Here is an 18,672-nt window from a genome sequence, read left to right as displayed (position 1 = left end):
GGGGCAGCAGCACCTGTTCCATAGGAATATACCACAGGCTTGTTTAATGTGTCTGACACCGGCGTTTCTCAGACGTTTTAAAATAAAAGCTGGATTTGCTGTGCAAGTGGAAACAAATCTTCTGTACGACTAATTGGGCCACGTTAACCACCTTTTGAATGCCCAAGAGTAGAAAAAATGAGGGGAAAACAATATATAAGGGCAATAAACTGAGATAACCTCAGATAATAAGGATACTTAGTAAGTTTAGATTGAAAATGTAGTTTAAATGCCCGTTGTGTCCCTGCCTTTGTATGTGGCATGGGAAATAAGATGGATCAAAGAAGGGGAAATGTTCAGGTATTTATCAGGTGTTATGTAAAGAGTTCACGCAAATTACCTAAAATTGGAATCTTTTACTCATCATCCTGAGTAAAACTTGCAAAACGCTTTTGAGGGGAAGTTCTGGTGACGTGTAGAGCAGGAGCTTCCATTGCTTTGGGATTTGTTTCCAATGTTTTCCTCTTCCATTGGCGAATACCAATAAAACCCAGGATGAGTAGCTTTGGATGTTGCTGGATTAAGCTCCTGCTTTAACAGCAGATGTGCGGCTGGGTGTCTGAACCAGCTGCTTTAATGATTGTCTGTGTCCAGGATTAGCGTGACTGGGCAAAACGAAGCGCCTTAGTTCCGAGCAGGCCGGAGGGGTTCGCTGCGATCGTGGCAGGATTGTGTACGGGGGAAACCTTCACAGGTTCAGCCCAGCAGCTCTTATCTACACAACCATTTCCTTCAAGAGCTTGTGAAAAAGAACAGGCAGATTTCCACCGGAACTTAAACCCATAGTCAGTAAGAACATGACTCTGTGAAAATACAAAGGTTGATAGTTCTCCGAGACATAACAAACATTTCTGCTTTGGGGGAGATGTTTGAACGTACTCACAACTTTTCCCCTTTGTAACGCCGCGGTTGTTTCTGGCAGCCCCTCGCTGTGGAGATAGAAGGGGCACAGCACCATCGCGCTTTGCTCAGCTCATTCTGACCGGCCCTTCTGCAAGAGCGAACCCTGCACCCACTGATCCCGCTCTGGGTGAGACCTGCTGCGTGTCTGCTCGTTTTGGGAAAGGGTTGAATACGCTTCATTGTGTTTCTCCGTTTCAGCAGCAGTTGGTGGTCACTGGTGCAATGAAGTCAGAGGCGGCAGCTGCTGCTCTGGCGCTTTCTCTTGGTGTGTCAGCTGTGTGCAGGCTGCCCGCACCTTTAACCTCTTCCTGCCGCCACTGGCCTCTCTATAAAATAGATTTGTTTCATGTTTAGAAGACTAGGATGAGAAAAATTTAAAAAATATAGAAGTTTGGAGATCATCCTTGTAAACGTCCATAGTAAGCTGCAATAAGCTATTTTAACTACTTTTTGCAGTGTACGAGTACCTGCAAGTTGAAGACATATCTAGAGAGGAACGTGACGGCGATGTTCACAGCACACGTGGATCGCAGTTCCATGCTGTTGGTATGAGAAATAATTATCTGAGGTTTGAATTGGATATTGGGAAAAACTTCCTGGGAAGGGCTGTTGGGCGCTGGAACAGGCTGCCCAGGGCTGGGCTGGAGACGCTGGACAGACGGACACGAGGTTCTCAGGGACAGGGGGTAGTGCTGGACTTGGTTAACAGTTGGACTCGATGATCTTCAAGGTCTTTTCCAAACAAACTGATTCTATGTGCAAACTGTGGTTATACTTTATTAAAAAATAGCCAGTAGCTAAAGGTTCTAATCAATAAAATACCAAACTTTTAAATTACAATATTGCAACAGTTTTTAAAAGTACAATATTGTAACAGGCTTATTGTAACAGTTACCCTTGTATATGAGATGGCACGTAGGTTAGAAACACTGGAGGAAGGCAGGAGATGACATTGCCAAGTGCTCACGTGTAACTGGGCTTGAAAAAACAACCAACAATAAAATAATTGAAATATTCTGAAGTCGGAGGAGGAACAAGAGCCCTGCTCGTTGTGCTGGGGCTGAGCCTCCCACGGCCGTGGCGTCAGGGAATACAGCCGCACCAGAACAACGTCAGGGCTGGAGCTGAGACGCGGCGGTAGGGCAACCCAGTCCTAGACTCACTAATACAAGACGGGTGTGCAAAGTTATTTTCATTATGTTTGTGTATATCCAGAAAAACAGCATTTATATTAACAACATTCTCTACTCGCATGCATGTTGTGAACCTCCTGCAGTTACAAAGCAGTGTCAGTAAAACAAGGCCTGAAAGATGCATTGTCCCGTCAGCACAACTTGCTGAATGGAGAGGATTACTGTTAATTTCCCGAGCGCGCTTTGCCTTTTAGACCGTTACCAGCTGCGCTGTAGTTCCCGAGCGCAGCATGAACCAAGAAATGTACAGACGTATTTCTGAGCAGCTTCCCCTGCTTCTGTGACACCGACCCATTATCTCACATCCTGGAAGCCAGTACTTGATCAGAACTTCCCCAGCGACCATTTCACTCTGTAAGAGCTGCAGATAGAGCACAAGCGAGATGCTCAGGACTCGATCCTTCCATAGGAAGAAAACACTGTGGGAAGAAAGAAAGATCAGTCAATGCTTGGAACGTCCTTCATGGAAAAGGAGGTTTGGGTAGCTGAAAATTAGTGGCTTTCTAGGTCCTTTCATTCTGTCTCTCTCAGTTATTATGAAGCAGTTACACAGCATGATGAAGAAGAAGAATGATGTATACAGGAGGTATTTTCTCATGCTGTTTTCCTGGGTACTTAATTGTGACTGTGATACAATAGGCTACAACCCTCATAGTTCAGTTAATCTAAGTACTTACTTCTTTCTCTCAGCCCCTGTCCAAAGCTGCGGTAGACGTGGATCAGCGCCCAAAACAAAACAGATTTTATTGCAACAGAAATGCAAGAGCCAGTGATGAAAGCAGCTTCCAGAGTGTAAGAATTCCCTTTGCCCCACTCCCTTATCACCTGCAGGGAAACGGAGACATACGGCAATGAACACCGAGCGCCACAACAACCCCAAGCCATACAATGCAATCAACTGCTCCACTTCTGAAAGCAGGCAGGAGATAGTAACTGGGGGAAAGAAACCTGGCAACTTTTCAACTGCCTTACTGTCCCCATTACGTGACTCCGGCTGCACGCTGACTCGAGCCAAATGCGTTATACCTTCTGTTTTTTGCCATGCAAAAACATGAGGAAACCGAGCTATTTTCAAGTTATCATTTTACTCTTGTATCAGAAGCCGCCACCTGCACTTTTCTTCCTAACTGCGATACCAAGAACAGTTACGCCACTCAAGACAGTGTGTGGTCCTTCTGTGTCTGCCAGATCAAACAGGGCTGTGAATAACTGGAAGAGCCTGATTGGCTGCATACTTTAAAAATAAAGCCCCAAGGACATGGATGACTGCGGCCACTCGACTTTTATCAGTATCTGGAGACCACGTGAAGTATGAGAAACATGGGCTGCTATCAGCGTTCGAGCCCTTCCCGTGCTGAACCATCTGCTTTGCGTTTCTTCTTCCTGAGCTCCTTTCCCACACGTGTTGTGGGAGGTGTTGGGGTGCCCGGTGATAAGTATTTTATCACCATTATAATGCCAAAAGAATGCCTAACGCTGGAGTTTGTTGGGCTTGCGCTGCCTCTTGTTGTGGCTACATCAGGATCCACAGCTGGGGGTGCTGCCTAAGAAATTCTTTGAAATATCATGACTTGAGGCCCTGCAGATGGTCAAATGCTTTGGCACCACTTGGGACTCCTCGCGAAGGAGGGGAGGCGTTTGTGGGGAGCCGTGTGTCTTCTACAGGAAGATCTTGTTGCATCTTTCCCTAATCATTCTGGACGCTGCCCGTTGCAGAGGCTGCCAGGGCCTCTCCCTCTAACTAATCAGTTGAAGAGCGATTTGACATGGTTGTGTCTGAAAAGCTGATCCCAAAGAGGCAGGACGTGCCTGCTGCCCTCCCTGATCCTGACAGGAGCTGCAGTGATGGGGTACGCTCAGGAATGGGGCACCACACTTTGGATCCAGTAATGAGGAGGAGTCCCACAGCCTTGCTCCCCATTACCGAGGAAGTAAGTTGGATGAATTACCGTGTAGAGCAGGTAGATGAGATAAGCGACTTCAGGTACATTCAGACTCAGAAAAATCCACACTAGAGGCTTCAGTTCTTTTAAAATCTGTAAAATAAGATGAGAAATACAGCTTTATAACTTGCTGCTATACTGTAAAGGCTCTATATAGTTGGTTTTTCAATAGCGTTTCAAGTGTGCGTCTAGGCTGATGTACTTTGGGATGCGTTCAGATTGTTTTCTAACAAATTAACGCTTCCATAGCTAACAGACTGAAAGTGCTCTGTGACTTTTTTCTCCACCTTTGTTTCTATTACACAGAAGTCAAGTCACTGAGAACAAAAACGGGGGAGAGTCAAGAGGATTTAACTGTCGGAAAAACTTAATTTCACAATGAATCTTGGGACTTGGGAAAGAAGAAAGGGAGGACAGGGGCAGGAACTTGGAGCAGCCCCGAGCTGGAAGGGCAGGTCTGGGCAAACAAAAAGAGCTGAGTCACTGGCAACGAAAACAGTGACTGTGCCAACGCTGGGATAAGATTTGATGCATCTAATCAACCGCAAGTTCCCCCGCAAACCAATCCTGACCCTTCTGCGATGGTTGATATATGAACTTCTACAAAAGCATTATGGGAATTGTCTCTCCCCTAAGGGAGTTTTTCTGTCCGCTGCCACCTCTACTGTTGTCTCTATGTTCTGTGGTACAGCATAGTGCTCCTCTTAGGATAAAACCAAAAGGGAAACAAGAGAAGGGGGAAAGAATTAGTAATTAATGCGAGATAAGGGAGAAAATAAATCACGGAGACAGGAACAATAAATCCACTAACATTTCCCTACTGCTGCATCATCCGCAGGAAGCGAATCGTGAAAAACGTGTCTGAGCGTCACACTCACCGCAATGATGCTGATGGTCACCTTCAGGCAGGCCCAAACTACCCCCGTTGCCGAGATGATGTTATGGAGAAGGGTGATCTCGTGCAGGCTGATCAGCAGAACGCACAGGCAGAGCTGAAACAGGCCAGGACGGCGTGAAATTATTAGTTTGAGACCATACAGCCCATCAAAAAATATAAACTCCCAGCAACAGTAAGTTGGGCACAGGTTTAAAGGCTACAGTTTTTCCTCAAAAACTGGCAGACTGTATGAAACAAGACACAAGGACAGACGTACTTCCCTGTATGGGATATCAGCAACAATGGAGAGCAGGGAAGGCAGTGAGATGCGTTTCACATCAAGCACGAGCTAATGCAACGGTAAAGCGAGAAGGAAGGGTGGTGTGCAGAACGGCAGCCTTCTTAAAACACACCTTGGGTTCGCTTCACTTCCTCGGGGGGACAGAGTTCTGTACCTGTGCCTGAAGATCGAAGGTCAGCATGGAAAAGCAGAGGTTGACCATGAAGTACTGGGACTGCAGGCTCTCCAGCGCGCCCCCCACGCGAAAGGCCATCATGCTTTGGCTCTGAATGAGGACGATGGCGCAGATCACGTCGAAGGAGCCAACCAAGAGGATCAGGATGAAGCGGGCCTGGTGGGAAACAAAGGAGGATGTGACTGGCCGTGTCGAAACAGGGACAGTCTTCAACCTTCCATCTAACTGGAAATAAAAGGCTAAAGGAGTAAGGAAAACCAGGCTGCCTAGTGACAGCATTTTAAATGAACCTTCGCACTCCCTGTAATATCGTGATGACTTTTAGCACAGTTTTGTTTGAGGCTTTATCATGCAGTTGAAAAACCAGCTTTCTGTGGCACGGACTGGCTCTAACCTTCCGTATGGCATAAACCAACTGCTAAGAACCTTTCCATTGATTTCAGCGGGGACAGTGGGTTATTCTAATTGCTGTACTTAAATTTCAGAAAACCAGGCTCTACTTTGAGGTTCTTCCTTAATATATAAACTGATGACGGGGATGCAGACCTTAAAATGATTGGCACCTCTTACCTGTTCCTTATTGACCCAAACAACCCCGTTTTCTCTAAATAAGTATGTTCAACTCAATGTAAAATTGATACGTAAATTGAATAGGCAAATTGTGCTTTGCTGCTTATTCCTAGCTTGGCTGCCACCTCTTCTATTGCAGAACAGCTTTTGGGTACCTTCACAGCAAGGAACCTCCTTCTAACATTTGTGATAAACGTGTGACCACGAAAAGGGACTTCTGAGCAGCACGGCAAGCGGAAGTTTAACTACCAATCTTACTAACGCTCAGAATACAATCCTCGTTTTACGTTTTATTGTTACGAAACGCAAACAAGAGGCTCTGGAATCCCCTGGCACTTTGTATCCTTTTGTTTCCTTGCCGCTCTCTTAAAAAAGTGGGGCTAATGGCTGTGTCCTTGCACATAGACTTGAGATTCCAGTTCTGGAGGAGACTAACCAGGAGTTTTGGCTTTTGCTCAGCGGAGAGAACCGTGAAGTTGACGACGGAACGAAACATCACGAGCAAGATGGAAAGAACAAAGACGATGAGCTCCTGGCGATTCTCCTGCAGGATTCCCCTGGTCACGTAGTACACGCAGAACACTGGGAGGGAGAAGGAAAGGTGAGTGAGCAGCTGAACTCCGATTGCACGTGGTGCAGTTTTTCAATATGCTTGACCCAGACGGCAAAATCACGACCATGTGATTCAGGCTTCGTAGTCAAGAATGTAGATTTTGTTGTGCAAATTTTGAAACACCCTACCCTGCAAACCATAGTCCAGAAAAGAACTGGTTTGGCCAAGTTCCATGTTATGTTTTTATAAAATATATCAAACCCACCACTCTTTATCGCCACAGACATCACCACTGTACTCTAAGATCTGTTTTGACAAAGATTAAATAAGGAAAAGACTTTCATAAAACCAGGAATTGGTGCTTTGTTCTTATATAGGATGCTCCTGCAAACACTAGTTAACTTTTACCATAGCTAAAGCGATAATAATTTCTTTTTCCAGAGAGCTACTTCCTGGATTGCACACCAACAACCTAGTTTTGATAGTGGAGACACGGGGACAAAGTGTCACACAAGTTTTCAAAGTAACATAACTTCAGTCTCTCTAAACAAACCTCGCGAATGACCTTCCTTTTTCCCTTTTATCAAATGACAAAGTGAAGCATGCAAATTTTCTGCACACTTATGACCTCGGGAAGACCTGGAAGATTAAGACAGTATTTCCTTGTTTTGCAAATTCAGCTGCTAAATCAGAAGTGGTCTGTAAAGATAATTAGAAAACAAGCTCTTTCTGAGCGTTAAGATTTTTGCAGAGATAGTGTATGCACAGTGTATTCACGCTGTTCACTGATCAATGTGTTCTGGATGACACCACATCTATTACTGAGCCTTTCTCTGAAATACTACAGGAAAAGCAACAATGGCAATAGCCGTTAGTGCTAAACTAGAAGAAGATTCTATGTGTAATATATTGGGTGAAATGGAGTAAATAAGAAACTTCAGTTGCTGCTTAATTACTACTTTAGGAAAAAAAAAGTTGTAAAATACAAATGACAAGTTCCTCACCAACTCCAATTAACTGAATAAGAGAAATGGTGAAATCTTCCTCAGTCTGTCGAACGAGTGTCTCTATGGTGAGCCCTATGACGCTCAGCAGAGACAAAATAGTGACGCAGAAGTAGATCTTCACGGGAAACGACAGCTCTGAGCAAGGCTTTATCTGTAAAGGAAGGAAAGTTTTAAACACGTCATGCAGCACAAACCAGCTGCTGTTCCTAAGAAACGCAATAGGCAAAGTGACACAGGGTTTGCCTTGGAAGAGAAACTCCCTACAACTTAACTGAAACTCCAAAACTGCAGAGGAATGGAGAACTCGAACTTTATTTCATGATTAATCTCAGCCTAGACTGTTCTGTTTTATACCTACAGGCTGCTTTCTGCTTTTCTCAGTGCCCCACAAGGGCCAGAGGGTTATTAATTTAATATGCTGAAATTAAGATCGCTGTTGTGACAGGTGATACGGGCATTAACGTTGTCCCGGGACCTCAGCTCATGATTTAGAATATTAGAAAATTATAAAGAAAGGTTCATGCTTCTGATCAACGTGCGATGGATTTCAGTGATTTCTTTCTTTCTTTCTTTCTTTTTTTCCCGTTCATCCCAGGCAGCCTAAATCCTGGAGATAAAGGGAAAAACCTCAAACCCACTTCACTTTCCTGTGATGTTGGCAGAAAGGGGAAGGAACAAGGTTCCCGGAGAGGCAGATGGAGGCAGAGAGTCACCTGGAGGTCGGGCCGCGCCACGGCACCCTTTACCACAGCTTTTGTTGTTAATTACAGGGACTGGGAACGTTACTCGCCAGTTCTGTGTATGACAGATGACGAACTGCATCTTTGAAAACACGCTTTTATTTAAGGAAAACCCACGGGGCTCCCGCCCCTGGTGTCGATGCGGGGGGTACTCACGGGGCCGCAGGGCGTGGGGATGAGCTGCCGGTGCCGGGGGGTGAGGTTGGGCAGCGGGGGGGCTGCGGCGCCGCTGCAGGGAGAGAAAACGGGAGATAAAGGGAGAAAACGGGAGAAAAACGGAGAAACCGGGGGAACCGCCACCGGCTGCGCGCCGGGATCGGGCCCAGCGCCGCCCGCCCGGGCGGTACCAACCAGAGGGCGGGTGCGGGGGACCCACTCAAGCCCCGCCCCTCCCCAGTCCACACCCCCCAGTAACGAGGCGGGGGAGCGCAGGGAGCCACCCCCGCTCAGCGTTTGGTTCCGCCCGCCGTTCCCGCCGCTACCTGTGTTCCGCGCCCTCCATGGCCGCTCCGCCGTCCCCGCCGCTCACGGTAACGGTTCCTACATGGCTGCGGCGGGTCCGCGGCAGCGCCCGCACTTCCGGGGCAGAGCGGGACGTCACTTCCCAACCCCGGGCGGGAGGTGCCCCCGGAGGGCGGCGGGGCCGCCGCGCTCCCTCCCGTCCCGCCTGTCTCTGTGCAATGGCCTCCCATTGTCCGCCCGCCGGCACCGGGAGACGGGCGGAGCGCGGGCCCTTCCCCGCGGAGGCCCCGCCGAAGGGCCGCCCGGGGGCTGTCGCCTGAGCGGGGCTGGTTCCCGGAGCGGCTCCTGCACCCACCCGCAGCCGCTCCGGGGCGGTGCGCGGGCCGGTCCCGCCTCCCCTGCCCCGCTCGGCGGCTCCGCTCCGGGAAGGGGCGGTCGGAGCCCCGAGGGCCGCAGCCCGAGGAGCCGGAGCCCGGTGTGAGCGGAGCCAGGTGCGGGCCGGGCGCGCTGAGCGGAGCTCGGGTTGGTGGTGGCGGGGCAGCTGCAGGTGCCGGGGTGGGGGAGCTCTGCGGTACCCGCTGCTGCGAGCACGGCGCTCCCGAAACGGCCTGGAGCCGGCGAGCCGGGCGGACAGGCCGTGGGGCAGCCCCGCTGCCCTGGGCTCGCCGTGGTGAGGAGGCGGCTCTGGATCCGCGTCCCGTGTTTGGATGCTCACTCAGCTCTGGATCCGCATCCCGTGTTCAGGTGCTCGCTCAGCTCTGGATCCGCATCCCATGTTGAGATGCTCGCTCAGCTCTGCAGCCTCATCCTATGTTTGGATGCTCAGTCAGGTCTGGATCCACATCCCATTGTTCAGATGCTCGCTCAGGTCTGCAGCCACATCCTATGTTTGGATGCTCAGTCAGCTCTGGATCCTCATCCCGTGTTTGGATGCTCGCTCAGCTCTGGATCCACATCCCATGTTCGGATGCTCAGTCACGTCTGGATCCGCATCCTGTGTTCGGATGCTCGCTCCGCTCTGAGGTGCCGCAGGCCCTGCAAAAACACATGCTAGATTTGCTTGGTAGCTGAGTCTGAATGAGACGAGGGAAGATTTAAGGGCTGGGTGACTAGAAAATGCAGCTGAAGTGCAAGAAAGTGCTAAGCTATTTCAGTCTGAGCATCTCTGTATGGGACATGTCAATAGTTTTGCGATTGTACTTGCGGTCTGTGTTTATAAACATCTTGGATGCCCTTGTGATCATTTAGCAAAACGGTGTTTATATTTACAGCTGGCTTGGGAGGCTGAATTCTGTGGTTAGTTGTGTTGGCAGCAATGTTTGGATGACCTGTGTTGCGTAATATTGTAGTAGATGAAGAGATCACACACACATGCCTGTTTTTTCGCTATTGGATTAGCCTTAGTTTCTCTTGTAACTTTTTTGAGCTTTTATTTTTTTTCCTGTGAGCTGTAAAGCTGATTTTATCAAGTTCTCTGTGGGTATTGTCAAAAGCACGTAGCTGGTTTTATATACAGGTGCTAAGAAGCGGTCAGAAAAACTGCAGCGATGGCTTTTTGCCTTCGCTGTTATATGGCTGTTATATTATCATTCCAAAGTCCAGAGCGCTTCATTTGAGACAAACAAATGCAATAAGAAACTGCCGGTGTCATATGTGGAGCGGCAGCTGTTGGAATCTGCTGTAGCTGTTTAAGAAATACTTGAAGCTTCTGACCAAAAGCCATGGGGGTATCCTCCCTTTTATCCTTTTGACTTCAGTGAGGAATGTTGTAGTTTCTTGTGAAACAACTAATGCAAAAATGTGGGGGGTGTGTTCTTGTTAACTTACGTTGCTTCTGCATTTTGTTTTATGCAATACTCGATGTTTCTTTTTTTCGGAGACCTGTATGTAGAAAATAATCTATGTGGACAAACTGCTTTTGAGGTTAAACTGTACAAGTGTGAATTAAATGTAGATGATGTCTATGGGTTAAGAGTAGGTGATGTGTGGATTAAGGGTCACCTCTTCCCTGCAGCCTTAAAATTTCAGGGAGGAGCAGTTTCCTGGGTTTGATCTATTGCACGTCCACAAAAACATGTGTCGTAGTTGGAGCGAAGGGGGTTACAAGTAGTTAAAAGTTGGAGAAGATACAAGGAAGAGTGTAAAAGGCGCCACGTGCTGTTTGTTCTTTTGAGCTGGGAGACTGAACATCTGTGTGTGATCCAAAAGGAACAGTCGAGCAGCAGCTGCCACGTTTTCATCTGTTGGTAAACATCGGTGCGGGTGGGTCTGAGCGGGGAGACACGATGAGTTCCACATGGAGAGCTCGTCCAGCCCAGCTCAGGCTTCCCAGCTGATGTGGGACAGCAGGTCAGTAATTTAGGGAGTAGTTTTGTTCTTATTTGCTGTTCTGCTTCCTGCCGTGTGTGGAATCTGTTGATATCAAATACGGCGTTGTGGTGCCGCTGAGTGCGGGAGCTTCATTGTGCTTAGTTGCTTTTGTTTTCAATCGGGTACTATAAACAGAAAAAGTAGTAACAAAGTTATGATTGTAGAGGAGTATTTTTGTTCAGATTTGCAAAAGGAGGAGGAGTCAAGAATCCATTCTTCTTAACAAATTCTTGTTCATCCAGCAAATGGGATTCTGGATAAAGATGTGATTTCCCCTGGTGTTTGTTCATTGAGGAGCAGAAGAGGTCCTGTTCGTCATGTCATTATCATCTGATTAATCATTTTCTTTTGCTCATAAAACATGGATTACAGAATAGAAAGCAATAAATCCAATAGTGTGTTTTAATGTCGCAGATAAACCGCGATTACAGTCCCTGATTGCAGATTGCTCAGTTGGACTCCAGCTGATAACAGGTCAGTTAGTACTAAGGGTAGATTTTCTGTGTTGTGAAGGTTTTTCTGTGGAGTGGTTATAATACTTTAGACTGAGATAAAAGAAAATGTAAGAATCTTGAAGGGGCGTGAATTAGACTTGAAAAGGCTGGGCTGACACGCTTTAGAGGAGAAGAAACCACGTCAAGTCTTGTGTGTGCTATTTGAGAATTAAGAGTCTCCCTTATCTAAATTCTTCGTCCTTAATCTTGGTATCGTGATAATTAGTGCAAAATCCAGTCCGAAGGACAAGGCACAGAGTCTCTTTATCTTTCATAAATAGCAGGTGAAAGGTGGTATCCTTGCTGCATGTGGGATTGAAGATGTCATTAAGTTCAAAACTACATGCTTTTTTCCTTCTTTTTTCATTCTTAGGGAGAAAAAAGATGGAATAGAAGACGTGAAGAAGCATGAGAAGTTTCTTTTTATGCAAGATGTTATTTGGAGGGCCAAGGAGACTTTTTCGGGCCATGGGAGATGAAAGACCAATCACATGATGGTTTTGTTTCTTTGAAGTGCTGTTCTGTGCTAAGTCAATGCTGGTTTGTATTAAGGACCAATCTTAATTTCCGAATGTCAGCATGTCGACTGTGACAAGCGCTCAGGCACCGGAGGAGCCCGATCCTCCCACCCTGGAAGAAAAGCCGAAGGAAAAATCACTATTTCATTTCAGTTCACTCTTTGCGAACAGGAGCGAAAAATTTGTGATTGCAAGGAGTGACAGTGTGCCGGAGGAGAACGTGCTGAAGATAACCATCACGGAGACGACCGTCATCGAGTCGGACCTGGGCATCTGGAATTCACATGCTCTCATCTACCTCACTTTGTGGTTTTTCTTCAGCTTTTGCACTCTTTTTCTTAACAAATACATTCTTTCTTTACTGGAGGGAGAGCCCAGCATGCTCGGTAGCCCCACCTTTCTTTTACACTTTAATTGCATTGAGATACTTGACAATGCCAGATCCTCCTGTATAAAGCTGAGGGACAAAATGGTTCAGCTGAAGTGAAGGAGACCTAGTTAGGAGATATGGGGTGGATTTGGGGCTGGGAACTCGGGAGTTGTGATCTTGGCCTGTAAAGGGGTTTCTGACACGGTCCTTTGCTCCACTCGCTAAAATACAGTATTGGTGTGAAACTTGGTTCACAGGGGAGACGTAAAGCAGTGCTTGAGAACTAAGAGCTGGAAAGAAAAATGGGGTTTTTGTTTGTTTTCTGTGTTGGAGGGTATTGTGCGTTTTGGGCTTTTGTGAAAGTTTATAAAATTAGCAGTAATCGCTGTGTTTCTTAACTGCTAAAAGTGCTACACATAACTTCAAGAAATTCTCTTATGTTGCTTGATTTAAGTTCCCATCATCTTCTGATTTTTTCCCCTCTCACCTTTCCTCAGGTGCTGTTCAAATGCTTTCAACCACCTTCATCGGCTGTATAAAAATGTTTGTTCCCTGCTGCTTATATCAACATAAAACACGCATCTCGTATCCACCCAATTTCATCATGATAATGCTGTTTGTTGGATTGATGAGGTAAGTGGTTAAATATTTCCTAGAGATCGATCTGGTTGCTTCGTCGCGTTGTTCTGAGCAGAATCTGGATGTTCACGGCTCTTTTCCTCTCCAATCTGGATTGGAAAGTGTTTGGAGTGTTCACCTTCCCACCCCGCAAAAAATCCCAGGATCATTTTATTTTCCTTTCCTATTGCTAAATGCTACGTTCCTTTTTCCAGGTGTCAGGGGTTTTGCTGGCTTGGCTTCCCATCACATTTAGCTGCTTTCAGAACACGTTTCTCTTTCCATTCCCTTTTTTCTGTGCTCTTTTGAGGATGATGTTCAGTGTACCAGTATGTATTGTGCTGTTGCTGTGTTCCCTCCCCTTTTCCAGCAGTTTGCCTCCAAAGTCATCCAGGCTATTAATATTTATCTTTTAAAAAGTAAATGTTTGCTGTGTGCTGGGATAGTATCAGTTTGTGGTTGAGCAGACAATAAGAATACATGGTTTGGTTTCCTCTACGCTGCACGACTGATAAAAGATAACAGGATTTAAAGAGCTTTATCATAATAACTGTGCTGCCCTATTGTTTAATTTGGTGGTTTAATGTATGGTAAATATGTACTGTACCTAATTTACGCTAGAGATAAAATTTCCTTGTTCAATTACTGTTTGTCAGCAGAGCTGTATAAACTGTTTTCACTGGGCCTGTTGGAAACCGCTGAGGAGCAGCCGTGTGCAGCTGATCAGTTACTGCAGCTCCAATTCATAAACCTAGAGAAACTCTAATGCAATTCTTTTTTATGCCAGATGTCTAAGAGTAGCGCTTACAGCATTATTATATTTTCTGCTTAATTTCATGTGTTGTTCTGTTCCAGATTTGCGACGGTAGTCTTGGGTCTTGTCAGCTTGAAAAATGTGGCAGTTTCATTTGCAGAAACTGTTAAAAGCTCCGCACCTATTTTCACTGTTATCATGTCTCGGATGATCTTAGGGGAATATACGGGTAAGTACTTCACTGCTGACCTGGGCTTGTTTTCTGTTTTGGCTACAATGCTGTCGCTTGGCCATGGGTGAGGAAGTGCAGTAATTAACTTAGATGTAAATTTTTGTCTTCAATTGCAGGATTGTTGGTTAATCTCTCCCTCATCCCCGTTATGGGCGGACTAGCTCTGTGTACAGCTACTGAAATCAGCTTCAACATTCTAGGGTTCTCGGCAGCTTTATCTACTAACATCATGGACTGGTAAGGCATAACGATAGCTTTATGTGTAGAATAAGGGAATTTTGTTTATTGGTAGATTGAAGAAAATTGTTGCCCATAGTTGGTTTTATATGTTATATTTAAATGTTGGTATTTAAAATGTATTTTGGACAGACAATATAGCTTTCTCTATATATCTGCCAGCATTCATGAGGTTAAAAAAATAGTACAACTCCGTTAATCTAAAGGAGTTACAGCCAACTCCTGTCTGTAGTGGTGTAAAGTGTAAGAAAACATATCTAAGGCAAACAGCTGGCTATCTCATGGATTGATTGATTTGTCATAACTAAAATACAGATAAATTGTGTTGTGTTTTTTTTTTCCTAGTTTGCAAAATGTCTTTTCCAAAAAACTACTCAGTGGAGATAAATACAGATTTTCGTAAGTATTAAAAATAAGGATATAATCTAGTTTTGATACTATTGCACCATTTTATCAGGGAAAGAAAACCCCTCTGTGGTGGGTCAGTCTCACAATGCACTCAGACTCTCAGTGTGCCCCAAATGAGTCTTTTCACAGAATAAGTCCATATTCTGCAATCATAAAACCTCCCTTGACCTTACTAGACATGCAGAAACGAACTGCAGGACTTGCTTGATTTTTAACTATGAGACACGAGCCAGGAGTAAAATCTTATGGTAAAATATACCTGTAGCTTTATGTATGTGTTTTACCATGTGCCTGTTATCTTCAGCGCCCCCAGCCAGTATACAACACAGAACCGTCTGCACCAGAGGTTGCTGAATTTGCTGTAAATGCAATAACGGTGCAGCTTTCTTCAGCTCTAAGAATGAGGAAGCTCTGAATCATTTTAATTGGTGTTTTTTCTCCTTTGTAGAGCCCCAGAGCTTCAGTTCTACACGAGCGCTGCTGCAGTGGTGATGCTGATTCCAGCTTGGATATTTTTCATGGTAATTTGAGTTCACTGGCACTGATTTATGTTTTCTTTTTGACTTGCAAGCAGAATGTGCAACTAAGGTTAATCTTAAATTTTACTCTTCCTTTTTAAAATCACCCTGAAATGCATTTCATCTTGTGTTTACAAGAGATTGGGGGGGGGCGGGTAAAAAAGAGAAAATTTTCAAAGAAATAATTCAATATAGACATGAGTTGACAAGTGACCCAGAAAGTCCTGTATGTGTTAAGTTTTGTTTTGCTGAAGTTAAAATGTAAAACTATATCTGCTTATAATAATAATAATAATGAGATGGGTGGAATATCGCTTTTAGATTTTGCTATAAACTAAGCTCTTAAAGTTCCTTTTTTTGTTGTTTAGGATGTGCCCGTGATTGGGAAAAGCGGGAGGAGCTTCAGCTACAACCAAGATGTTGTTGTACTTCTTTTAATAGATGGAGTCTTGTTCCACCTCCAGAGTGTTACGGCCTATGCCTTGATGGGAAAAATTTCCCCTGTGACTTTCAGGTAAAACTCTATTTTCACATCAAGAACACTGCTTTATTTCAGTTTTTTCTTGCTCAGTATTTCTGCTCCGCTGGAGCATGGTTGTGTGTGGGACATGGGAAATCTTGCTTTGGCCTGAAGTTTTATATTCCTTTCCAGTGTTGCTAGTACTGTGAAGCACGCGTTGTCCATCTGGCTCAGTATTATCGTGTTCGGTAACAAAATCACGAGCCTCTCGGCCATCGGGACCGTTCTGGTGACAATCGGAGTTCTGCTGTACAACAAGGCGAAGCAGCATCAGCAAGAGACTATTCAGAGCCTGGCAGCTGCGGCCCCGCAGTCTGCACAGGGTACAACTGAAGATACCGAGCCACTAATTGCCAAGGATTTGGAACCGTATGATTAATACGGCTGTTTATTCTTCCAACCCCGTGGAACTCAAAGGAACTCTTCCCGAAAGTGGTTCTTTTGCAACTGTTGCTGCTGCTTTGGGTCCTTTGAGCTCATGGCAGGTCGAGCCTGGGACGCGAAGCAGAGAGGAGACGATGGGAAGAATCCAGTGAGCCTGGGAAAACCAATATAGCAGAGGACCAAGTGTCATACAACGTGGTAAAAGTTGGCGTTATTGTCTTGTCTTGACTGCAAATAACACACAAGCCTAAACTGGAGAAGGAACTTCAGTGTCTTGTGGGAAAACGATTCCTTTCTCCCTGCCCATGGAAATAATGTGAAAAAGCGGCCGCATCGCTGTGTTGTGTGTGCCCGCAGTGGAATGAAATTGGTGCAAAACCCACATTCCTGGTGGTTCGTTACTCGGCGCTGCCTCTGTTCTCCATCCTGTGTGTGCGTTGTCGAGCTGGGAGAAGGAAACTCCCCCTCCCAACAAACGACTTATTTTGGATGCATTTAGTTGAAGTAAAGTATGGAAACGAGTCCGTGCCCCGAAGCAGTGCTGAGCAGCTCTTTCCGACTACAAAGCCAGGAATGAAAAGTGATTTTTCTAATAAAATTTAACATGGAAATATTACATCCTGGTTGCGTATTGACAAGACTGAAATGCAAGTATACACACATATACATACACTGTATAAATGGAGTGCTGAATTAAATATTTGCAGTTGCTTAGAGGTAAAAAGCACTGAAAAATGTTGGTGATAAAGGCAGCAGGATCTCTGCATTTCTATAGGAAAGCATTTTAATTTCTTGCATTTTATTATATATTTTTGTTATGAGGAAATACTTTTTTGTGTATTATTTCTAAGAGTGCAACAAGCACTGCCTTTTAGAAACTCAGGGTTATCATTCTGACCTATGTACAAGTCTCTCTATCATTTCTGATATGTAAAGAATCTCGGAGGTACCTGTGACACAGATGGGAGAGAGGTCACTAAAGGGAGGAATATTAACCGTAAACTGAGGCTGATCTTTATTTCTACTGTCTTTAAGAAGTTGTTTTGGTTTTTGTAAAGTCTGGTTTGTGGTAGATCAAAGATTAAAAGTATTAGTAATTAGTGTTGGCAAAAAAACACATGTAGCTACAATAACATTCCAACGGACTTATTGGTAACAAATTAACAGTTAAAATGAGCTGCATTTTAATAATCGCCACTACTTGGAAAGATTGTAGCATGGCATTAGAAGCATGGATAAAGTGGTCTTTGTGGTGCAGATAATTTGGGATAGAAGTTACCTGTGGAATTCCTGTAAAATTGAAGCTCGTGCTTACGCTTCCCCAGGCGAGGGGTCGCGTTGGCTCCGGTGAACTGTTCCTGCTCAGAGCAAAAGTGTTTGATCTGAGACCATCTTGGCAACACCTGTTTAAATACCGTGTGCATGTTTTGTCTTGCGCTGACTACAGGTTTCATTCCTGTACGCGACCGGTTGTCTGGGGCCTATTCACTGAAAATTGGAGCGGGAGGAAAATGTCAATTTTTTCATCATTGTATGTGTGATGTCTGGGGTTATTTTGTTTCTTTGTACTCCTGTCACTTTTACAAAAGCTGTGGACCATGTGGAGCTCTGTGGATTTTCGGTTTTGTTTTGTTTTTGGTATTTTGGAAGTTATGCTTTCGAAAATCTCACTGTATTTGGCAGGAAGAAAGTCCGGTTTGCATCATATTTTTCTGTTCTTGTTGGAAGACAGAAATACAGAGGCTTTCTGGTCGCCTCGCTCTGTTCCCGTGTAGACTGAGCTTCATTTGAAAAGCCAGCAGGCTCTTTATCTTTCACATTTGTGAACCAAACAGCTGGGAGTGTTTTGGACCTTGTGATTTCTAACACACGTGGAAATTTATCAGTTTACCCCACCTGTTCGTGGTAGCACAATAATCCCATTTGACCAGGGGTTTGCTTTCAGTGTTTAGCTGACGTACTTTTCTATGTGGTCATTATTTTTATCAGATTAAACAAACCAACCTGTTCACTGTCCGTTTGTAAGACCTTTTCTTCCTCCTGTCCCGCTGTTTCTCCGCCCTCGCTCCTGTTGGGTAAAAGGGACCATTTTGTTCATGTTGAGGATTCATTGGTGGCTTTGTGTGATTCCTTCTGGAAAGTTCTCACTGAAATGCCTTAAAATGTGGATTCCTCAAGTGTCACAAGACTTGCGAAAGCGTCAGCTCCTGCAGTTACTGCCTAAAACGACGGGATTTCCCAGCTAAATCCATGATGGGTGATAAAATCTTCCTTCCTCTCACGTACTGCGGCGTAACCTCATTTTCCTTTCAGGATTTGCCCTTTTCACAGGGCGGGAATTTACACGGATTCTCCTTCATAGTGTGTTCGTTCTCTTGCTTGTTTAAACGATCGTGAGAAAAACAATTCACTCAAATGAATAATAATCTTTAACTATGTTTGTATATGTAATTAAGAATCACACACGTGATAGTTTCTCTTTTTGT

At 45.1% G+C, this 18,672-nt stretch overlaps 2 protein-coding genes across 6 annotated transcripts; one reads left to right on the top strand and one right to left on the bottom strand.

Moving 5' to 3' along the window:
* Nucleotides 1-375: 375 nt before the first annotated feature.
* Nucleotides 376-8,917, bottom strand: LOC309448322 (uncharacterized protein). Of its 3 annotated transcripts, none has more exons than XR_014185784.1 (10): nucleotides 8,784-8,917; nucleotides 8,458-8,530; nucleotides 7,559-7,712; nucleotides 6,438-6,583; nucleotides 5,411-5,587; nucleotides 4,957-5,070; nucleotides 4,085-4,171; nucleotides 2,813-2,960; nucleotides 923-2,554; nucleotides 376-842 (listed from the first exon to the last, which is right to left on the bottom strand). XR_014185784.1 is itself a non-coding variant. In XM_082069764.1 (9 exons), exons 1-9 carry the CDS (start codon nucleotides 8,801-8,803, stop codon nucleotides 2,523-2,525), a joined length of 951 nt encoding a protein of 316 aa, XP_081925890.1. In that variant the 5' UTR covers nucleotides 8,804-8,917; the 3' UTR covers nucleotides 376-2,522. The 3 variants fall into 3 exon arrangements, 1 of the variants encoding a protein (XP_081925890.1); XR_014185785.1 differs by having other exon boundaries at nucleotides 376-1,268; nucleotides 1,410-2,554; XM_082069764.1 differs by having other exon boundaries at nucleotides 376-2,554.
* SLC35E2B (solute carrier family 35 member E2B) lies at nucleotides 8,605-18,630 on the top strand. 3 transcript variants are annotated; one of them, XM_082069762.1, is made up of 9 exons: nucleotides 8,605-8,831; nucleotides 12,001-12,531; nucleotides 13,013-13,148; nucleotides 13,989-14,116; nucleotides 14,236-14,356; nucleotides 14,702-14,755; nucleotides 15,213-15,285; nucleotides 15,651-15,796; nucleotides 15,935-18,630. In XM_082069762.1, exons 2-9 carry the CDS (start codon nucleotides 12,207-12,209, stop codon nucleotides 16,179-16,181), a joined length of 1,230 nt encoding a protein of 409 aa, XP_081925888.1. In that variant the 5' UTR covers nucleotides 8,605-8,831; nucleotides 12,001-12,206; the 3' UTR covers nucleotides 16,182-18,630. The 3 variants fall into 3 exon arrangements, with proteins under 3 accessions (XP_081925888.1, XP_081925887.1, XP_081925889.1); XM_082069761.1 differs by lacking the exon at nucleotides 8,605-8,831 and adding an exon at nucleotides 9,116-9,254; XM_082069763.1 differs by lacking the exon at nucleotides 8,605-8,831 and adding an exon at nucleotides 11,588-11,607.
* Nucleotides 18,631-18,672: the final 42 nt, after the last annotated feature.

This window comes from Streptopelia decaocto, assembly GCF_964273445.1.
Source record: "Streptopelia decaocto genome assembly, chromosome: 20".
Taxonomy (NCBI): domain Eukaryota; kingdom Metazoa; phylum Chordata; class Aves; order Columbiformes; family Columbidae; genus Streptopelia; species Streptopelia decaocto.
The sequence above is the reverse complement of the archived record's forward strand: the minus strand, read 5'-3'. Positions and strand labels throughout refer to the sequence as shown.

Coding starts and splice junctions, on each gene's coding strand:
- SLC35E2B (XM_082069762.1), top strand. CDS start 12,207: ATGTCGACTGTGACAAGCGCTCAGGCACCGGAGGAGCCCGATCCTCCC. Junction 13,149..13,988: donor CTGTTTGTTGGATTGATGAG/GTAAGTGGTTAA, acceptor GTTCTGTTCCAG/ATTTGCGACGGTAGTCTTGG. Junction 15,797..15,934: donor ATTTCCCCTGTGACTTTCAG/GTAAAACTCTAT, acceptor ATTCCTTTCCAG/TGTTGCTAGTACTGTGAAGC.
- LOC309448322 (XM_082069764.1), bottom strand. CDS start 8,803: ATGGAGGGCGCGGAACACAG. Junction 5,588..6,437: donor AGCAAAAGCCAAAACTCCTG/GTTAGTCTCCTC, acceptor GTTTCCCACCAG/GCCCGCTTCATCCTGATCCT. Junction 4,172..4,956: donor TGACCATCAGCATCATTGCG/GTGAGTGTGACG, acceptor CTTATTTTACAG/ATTTTAAAAGAACTGAAGCC.